Source organism: Nematolebias whitei, chromosome 19, assembly GCF_014905685.2.
Source record: "Nematolebias whitei isolate Nwh7 chromosome 19, NemWhi1, whole genome shotgun sequence".
Lineage (NCBI taxonomy): Eukaryota > Metazoa > Chordata > Actinopteri > Cyprinodontiformes > Rivulidae > Nematolebias > Nematolebias whitei.
In genome coordinates this window covers 10,036,606-10,044,937 of record NC_056516.1, presented here as the reverse complement: position 1 = coordinate 10,044,937, position 8,332 = coordinate 10,036,606, and the positions used below count along the sequence as shown (strand labels likewise).

General features: G+C 41.3%; 1 protein-coding gene across 1 annotated transcript in view; it reads right to left on the bottom strand.

Moving 5' to 3' along the window:
- casd1 (CAS1 domain containing 1) overlaps positions 1 to 8,332 on the bottom strand; it is a 19,607-nt gene extending 11,275 nt beyond the window's left edge. Inside the window, exons 1-9 of the mRNA XM_037693269.1 lie at positions 8,077 to 8,332; positions 6,236 to 6,332; positions 4,715 to 4,835; positions 4,461 to 4,505; positions 4,298 to 4,360; positions 3,908 to 3,952; positions 3,685 to 3,808; positions 1,746 to 1,960; positions 1,213 to 1,632 (exon numbers count right to left, since the gene is read on the bottom strand). Of these exons, the coding sequence (XP_037549197.1) occupies positions 1,213 to 1,632; positions 1,746 to 1,960; positions 3,685 to 3,808; positions 3,908 to 3,952; positions 4,298 to 4,360; positions 4,461 to 4,505; positions 4,715 to 4,835; positions 6,236 to 6,332; positions 8,077 to 8,314 (1,368 nt within the window). The 5' untranslated portion in view covers positions 8,315 to 8,332. The remainder of the gene's footprint in view (positions 1 to 1,212; positions 1,633 to 1,745; positions 1,961 to 3,684; positions 3,809 to 3,907; positions 3,953 to 4,297; positions 4,361 to 4,460; positions 4,506 to 4,714; positions 4,836 to 6,235; positions 6,333 to 8,076) is intronic.

Below are 8,332 nucleotides of genomic sequence, written 5' to 3'. Positions count from 1 at the left end.
TGTGTGTGTGTGTGTGTGTGTGTGTGTGTGTGTGTGTGTGTGTGTGTTTGTTGTGCATCAGTGCCCTACTGTATATGTAAATGCAAAGTTGGAATACAGCTGTTAAAACTGAGAGTCAGCAGCACTGCAGAGGATCTGTGTCTAACAACACTGCTGCTGCAGTAGGTCCAAACTGATGCAACTCTAAACCCATCTGTGTTTAGTCTGTGCAAGACGCCCAAAACAGAGCAAACCACAGCTTAAAGGGATAGTTTGGAGTTTTTAAACAAGGCTTGGAAGGAGAAGGTTGGATTCTCTAGAGACATAAAAAGACGAAGCGTGTCTCGTTACATGTACAGAAGAACATTTTAAGACAAAAATACTCATGTTTTTTTCAAATATTCAAGTATTATGATGAATATGATGCTAATCTCAGTGATTGGTCTATAATTTAGGGCTGTTGCCAGTTTCATTTTTTTGTATACACACACGTTTGGGACAAGTGGTGAATTTAAGTTCACTGACAAAGTCCTGCAGCTGAAACACCTACTGGTGAAACTGATGTTTGGGCTGAACAGGCTGCTGCAAATCTTTACCTTCATTTTCAGAACCTATCGGATCTATTTGGAGGAGTAAAGTGAAGCTCACCGGTGACCATAGATTACACTTAATAATCCTTTCACAAAATAAGATACAGTAGCAGAAACATATGCTGGGATGCTCCCAGCTGTTTTTCTCTTTTTTATAAAGAGGGTGGGCAGTAGGTGTCTTGTTGAAAAAAGTGCCCTGACTGAAAAAGCACCGTTAGGAAAGAACTTGGCATGTCACTTTTCAGTGCTGGCGTAAGAAATAAGAAATAAAGTAATCTTGAGTTTGCACTAAATTCTTCAAACCCGTCTATTTAACCAGACTGATTATTTGAAGATCACTCCCCCATCCTAGTTACGTGTAGCATCGTGCATGATGATCGGTTATCTTATCTTAGGAAAATAATTACAACTGCTCCATGCAAACTGGTTGACATACAATAAATATAGTTTGTTTAAACTTTGAAAACAGTTTAGTTTTTTTAGACGGCAGAAATTTGTATTTGAACCTGTCATGTTCTGATTAACCGTTAGCTTAACTTTCCAGTGAAAATTCCTCTCTGATTCTCCAAAACGAGGTCCTTATGACCAGTTTCTAAGGCAAGAACTGTCTGCTACAGATCCACATCATTAAAATAAGCCTCACCTCTTTGCTGTTCTCACTGTAAAACACTCCCAGAATCAGTATATAGATGAGGGGGATGAAGAACGTGGAGTGTGTGTAGAACTTTTGCTCCTTCATGAACACATCGGCTCTGTCACAGAGGTAGAAGTAAGCCATTATAACACCCATCCTGCAGAGAGCCTGGAAAGGCGCCTTTGGTCCAAGGGGTACAACCGCAGTGGCTGGCTTCTTCTCCTCGAGACTCTCCACGTCGGGGGGAACATGTCGCCGGTGGCGATTGTTGCCAAGGACATGGAGGACCACAAACACCATGGCTGAGACCAGGAAAAAACAAGCTGAGAGTTTTTGGGAAAGGTTTAGGGGTGGCAATGTCTGGCAGCAGGAGCCATCGATGGGACGCAGTAGTTTGTTGCATATAGAGTTCATAAGGATCATGGCTCCCTGAAAGAACAGTTACAAAGGAAGATAAACAAGAAGATGAGTTTCAAAAAAACAAAAAATGGCACAGCTACTGCAGTAACTAACATACTACTCGAAGTAAAATGCCTGCCTACCACATTCCTGGTGCTCTCAGGCAGGTGTAAACCATCGTCTGACTGGGTGATGGTTTCCAGGGCAGCCTGGCGGGAAGCTGCCAGCAGCTTGACCCGAGATCTGCCGTTAAACTTGCTGCTGTTGAGCACGTTCATCGCTGCTTCGTTGTACAGCTCCAGCTGCTGGTTGGTGATCATCTTCCTGTTCTCACTCAGCATCTCCTCATTTACTGGGTCTGGAAAATGAAGGTCAAATCACACATTTTATATACATATACACGTCCATTTGGATCACAAGCAACACCTAAAACTCTTCCAGGCGTTTATCCATGTCTAGATCACACCATTATTATACAACGGGACAGCAGCTCTGAATGCACGTAAACTTTAAAACTAGTTAAATTATCTTCAGGCTAAATCTATTTCACAAGAATGCAGTTTGTGTACTTGAAATGTATCACAGTGAACTCAACAGGCAGCTATACTTCAGTCTAGGCCTGTCACGATAACAAATGTTGCTGGGTGATTAATTGTGTTAGAAATTTCCTGATGCATGCTCAATAATCCAGGTAGAAAAATCTAAAAAAGTTAAATCTGGTCCTCTGGACATTCAAAAAAACAAAACAAAGCAAAACAACAAAAAAATGTAGAAACGTTTCGTCTCTCATCCGAGAGACTTCCTCAGTCTGAGGTGCTGTATTCAGCTCAGTCTCTTAAATAGCACCTTCTCAGAGTGGATCAACCAGTTTTGCTGCTGACAACCAAAACCAGCTGATCACATGCTCAAGGAGGACCATCAGCCTAACAATGGATCATTAGCACACTGATGGCTGTTTACTGTTCACAGAGGGCTGAGTGATACTAGCAATCACAGCATTGTAAGAGGGGGACAGTTGAACCCGGAGGCCTCCACCCCTGTTTAATGATGGACGAGTTCTTTTCACAAAGATGGCCTCCTTTACTCCTCTCTCAAACCATCGTTCCTCTCTGTCCAGGATGTGAACATCTTCATCCCTGAAAGAGTGACCGCTGGCCTGGAGATGAGTGTAGACCGCAGAATCCTGGCCTGATGGTGTTGATCTTCTGTGCTGGGCCATCCTTTTGGCCAGTGGCTGTTTAGTTTCCCCGATGTAAGACTGATCACCCCCCTGACACTGAACAGCATACACAACATTACTCTGTTTGTGCCGGGGGACTGGATCTTTGGGATGAACCGGTCTTTGTCAAAGTCAAGTCAAAGTCACTTTATTGTCAAAAGCTGCAATATGTACAGGACATACACAGGATTGAAATGACATTTCTCTCAGACCCCGGTGCAACAATAACCATTTAACATTAAAACATTTATTAAACATAAGCATAAAATGTGCCGTAATGTGTTTTGGGGTTTAAAAGCCACTGGGACGTTGTGTTCAGAAAATAAACATCTCAAGTTTCTCTGATACTCCCTCAACATATGGAATGACCACTGGTCTGGGTCTGGGTTCCTCCTTTTCACCTGATGGCTGACTGGAGTCCTGTTTGGGTTTCTTCTCTGCTTTTAGGAAGGCCCAGTTAGGATATCCACATTGCTCTTTAACTTTGGAGCTTCAACAAGACGGAGGTTTTTTTCCCCGAGGTCAGCCTGTTAGCTTAGCTCGTAGCTTAGCTTCTCAGCTTAGTTGCTTTTAATGATCCAAACGCATGATTTTTGGACGGTTAAATGGATTTTCAAGAGAAAACAGAAAGGGAGGGGTCAGTGAAGAACACCGGAGTTGAGCTTTTTGTCATCCAGTGTCTTCAGAAAGAGAGAGACACCAAGAAACGATAAAGCTGATAGATGAAAATGAGGTTAATAATTTTCATTTATCGTGAGATTAATTGATTATTGTTTATCGCGACAGACCTACTTCAGTCCAAATGTCACCACAGACCGTGGTCGTGTTTCTAAAACAGGCCGTCTGTCTGGATCAGACCTCACCTTGCAGGACCCAGTACACCTCCCCATGGTCAGCCAGCCTGTCCAGGTGCACAGCGATGGCTGTCAGGTTGGTTCTGTACTGCTGAAGGGTCTCACTGCTGCCACTGTGCAACTTGATGGACCACTGTGGCAAACAGAGAAACACGTGAGATTAAGACATCTCAACTCAGTTTGTCGCTCGTTGATGTACAAGCATCGACGAGCGTTCTTTTATACAGCTTACCGTGGCAGCTCCGATGATAACGACATCTGGTTTTGTGGAAGCTTCCTGCAACACACAACGTAATGACGATTAAGTCCAAATTTTAGGAATTTCAACTTACTCAATAAGATATTTTTAATATATTCCCACAGAGAAAAAAAAATATATAACACAAATCAGAAGAGATTAAGGCCCATTTAAACTGGAACAAGTAACACCAATGAAAAATAAACTATGATATGATAAATGCATCCAGATACAACCCATCATGGTGTGTCATGATGTGCGGATGCTGCTGAGAACGCGCCATAAACAGCGAGACAGAAAGAACCACTGTGACGACAGAGACAATACAAAATGTAAAGATGCACCTCAAACTATAACAGAGCTTTGAGTAACATCAACACTCACATGAGTCCATAAGGTCACGCGCTCTTTCATGGAGTTATTCGCCTCTGGATACCAAAGAAAGTCCTACACGCAAAGAGGAAGAGCGGTTTGGGCTTTCATCAGTGAATGTTTCTGATCGCCGAGAACAAAAAAAATTAAAAGAGCACGTCTAAAAATAGCTCACCACTTTCAGAGAGGACCTCTTATCCTGAAAGAAAATGTCCTCGTGCTTCAGACAGTACATGTGGACGGAGAGAGAAATTAGGTTCGAAACAGCTGCACCTTATGCAACACCACTGAGGCATTTAGAGTAAACGGCAGACAATAGATGGAAGCAGCAAATTAAGAATGAAACGCACATTGTTTTCCAATTCAGCTGCGTACAGTACATGGTGAGACGTTAAAGACCTGCGGCCTGCAGCAGTTCGTTGTGATTACCTTGTTTCCATCTTCCGCTCGTTCGGGGTCAATAATTTTGACAAAGGAGTAAAACAGCTGCCTGATTCGTGAATCACCGACAAAGGCCACCCGTTTCTCTGTAAGGCATGTTTTGGCTTCACTGCAAGACAAATATATTGGTGATGGTGAAATTTTAAAAAAATCTAACTACTACTGTGAAACAAGGTGGTGACAGATGTCTGATTAAAAATTATTTGAAGTGAGGTTTTGTGAAGAGGTTAGAAATATTAATAATTTATCTGTCATAGTTTTTTTGAACAGCCTCTGTTGGGAGCACAGAGGGTGATTCTGATTGGACGAACAAGCCAAAGACTCTGTAGCCAAGACCACAGTGGATTACTTCCCATCTCAAACATTTCATAGCAAACGTTGACACCACCGTGAGTTTTGCTTTACATCATTATTCTGGAAAATGTACTGGGATTTTCCTGGCAAAGCATCCACAGGATGCTTCAGAAGTGTTACGCCCATCTGTCGCTGTTTCCAGTATTTGTGCTTGTAAATACAGTAACCAACAAATGCAAACTTGATGGCAGTGGGACGGTTCAGATAACACATTCTGCATGAACCTCTGCAAAACATTTCAGATTAGAGTTATTTAAAATGGCAGGAATCCACTTTTGTCTTGGCACAGCTCTGACTAGTCATTAGCTCATCAGGCCAGTCAGAAATCATTCGTGTATCTCCAAATGGAAGTTGCTCAAAGAGCTTTCTACAACAGGTAAGATAATGATTGTTAATAACCTTTCCACAAAACCTCACTTGTGTTCAGGCCCTAATGTAGAAAAAGCTAACTGTAATATCGTCACCACCAACAATTACAAACCTATTTTTATTTTACAAAACAGAGCTATAAGAATTATTAGTAGGAAGAGCTATGGTCACCCAACAAATATATTATTTCATCGTTTATTCATTCAAACTTTATCAATTCAAATTATAAAATTTTTATGATTTGGTTGAATATAGTATTTTACAAGTCATGTAGAAAGCTCATAAAACATTTTTCAGTCAGGTCATCCGGACAGTTTGACCTGACTGAAAAATGTTGGATTGAAGTGAAGAGTTTCTGTGATAAAACTCACCACCGTCACCAAGTCCTGTAAGGTTAAAGGACAACATTTCTGCGATGTGCTGTCAAACTGATCAAGTACCTTAAAATAAGTATTTTACATAATGTCTTCTCAGGAAGGTCACTCCCCAGCTATTCACTACAAAAGGTTTGAATAAACGTGTCACTCAAACATGTAAAAAAGGACAATTTTCCTAAAAAAGTTATAATCAACCATCTTATTTAAGCAAACTTCTGATATCCACTGTTAAAAGTGAGAAGATCTGATGTAGTTTTAAGAAATAAATATGCAAAAACAAAACCTTTTAGGATTTGAGATCTGTATGCTCATCATAAATCCTCCATTTGCTCCCGCAGCCTGAGACTCACCCATAGTTTCGTTTCAACACATTGTGTAGCAGCAGCGGCATGAGAACAAAATGACTCACATGCTTTTGTACTTGTGCATCATACAGCCGTAGGGCTGCCATACATTCTCTCCCAAGTAGCGTCCTCTGGTCAGCAGCCATTCACATGAGTCTCCGCCTGGAGGCAGACACAGAGAACCTACCAGTGAGTCCTAACAACAACATTAAAAAACTCCCATCTTCCTTTCACTTGTGTTTTCGTCTGACTAGAAGAGAAACCTGCTGTGTAGATGGCACTCCAGCATTTCATTCAGTGCGCTGCTGTGAAAGGACTAAACAATACTCGGCTCAGCCGGGGGCCGCGGCACGAAATGAAGCCATCAGCAATTTCACTCAATATAATTCACTCCAGCTATTCAGCTGTGTGCAAAATGAATGGAGCCATCTGCAGCCGAGCCGGTGCACAGAAACAGGTGAAGATGAGCGGTTTGCAGACGTGTCAACTCCCACAGCAAACAGCTGCTAAATGTGCACACAGGGTGTGTGTGTTCATCTCGTTCCTGTTTTAATAAACTGGCAGGTTTCTGCAAACCTTCAGAAAAAATAAACATCCTTCAATTATGTTTAACTTCAGCGCCTTTTCACTGTTAACTAAACTAATATGGGAAGGGTTAATGAGAACAAATAAACAGAGTGAAATGTATTTCAGTCATCTGTCCTCTTCTGCAATACTGTCAGATAAACGTTCATGCTTCGTTTGCAACCATTATACAGTAAAAACTAACTTTATGACTAATTCAAGAAGAAAAAAGAAGCACATTTATTGCAATTTTTTTTGCACATTTCTGCTAGTCTTCTTTTAGTAAAAATAAATCATCCTGTTTAGTGTTTAAAGTTTAGTTTCAGTGTAAAATGAGCTTTCAGTTTGTTACAAAAGGCCCATTTCACACAATGAAAAAGGAGGGAAGGCACAAATATAGTAACGAGAACTGTTTCTACAACTGTGTGTGCTGGTTGTTCTGTAAAAATTTTATTTCCTAAACAGAATAAAGACTTCATTAATACAGATACTTCCTCTACGCTTTAAATGTCACTTCCCCCGTGGGATAAAAGATTACTGAGAAATAGGCTCATTGTACACAAATTAAAAAATTAAAAAAGCTTTCACTTTGTATTTCAACAGAAACTGCAATATTTTATCCTAAAATAAAATAACATTGACAGGTAAAATCTTTATAGAAGCATTTGATCACATTTTCATGGCAATTTGTTCCACAAACTAAACTTTAAATTCCACAATTTTAAGTTAAAAATGACAACAGATGCATTTTCTGCAGAGATTATATAATAATTAACTTATCAATCAGTTCAAGGTCCAGACTAAAACAAGCTTTAATGTATAAAATATCACCTACACATAAACTTTTACTGACACTCTTATTTTTATAGATAATATTTGATGTGGATAAAAGATTTAAACACTCTTCCTGAATAATGCTGAGTCTTCACCGCCCTGAATGCAACTATTAATTTAAAGAATTATTTGTTAAATACACGCTTCGTCACAAACATTATAAGTGTTTAAATTTAAACGTTAACATTTAAATGTTAAGAAGATGTCCCGAGTGGGTCGTTGTCTTTTCCTGATTTCTGAGAAGCACGTAAACACAACCTGATGAGTTAGCTTCCTTTAGCTAGCCGCTAATTGAACAAGTCGCTAGCGTTCCGTTCCTGCTGCTGGTTCGGCTGAATTCAGTTTTTACCACAATCTGCCTAATTCTTCTGATGCATGTCATCATTGTGAAGCCACACTGAACGAGCCGCAGTGCGACGACCAGCAGGGGAAGAGAAACACCGACGCTCGCAGACAGCTAGCCGCGTTAGCTCGTCGGCGCTCAGTTGAATAACGGTAACGCGCCCACCTCCATAGTAACGAAGAGCCGCGTGGAACAGGAGCAGCAGCGTCACGACCGACAGCGAGATCAGCTTGGCATTCCTGATGGTGAAATGGTGGTTTATTTCGCGTTTGCCCAGGCTGTAGGCCAGGAGCGCCATCTTTGCTCCTCCATGACAACAGGCAGCTGTGTGGTCCAGCGGCCGCGGAGCAGCACCACCTGTCCGCGCTGCCTCGGGAGACGCCGCCTCCTCGTCCTCCTCCATCACCGAGCAGGTCGCTGT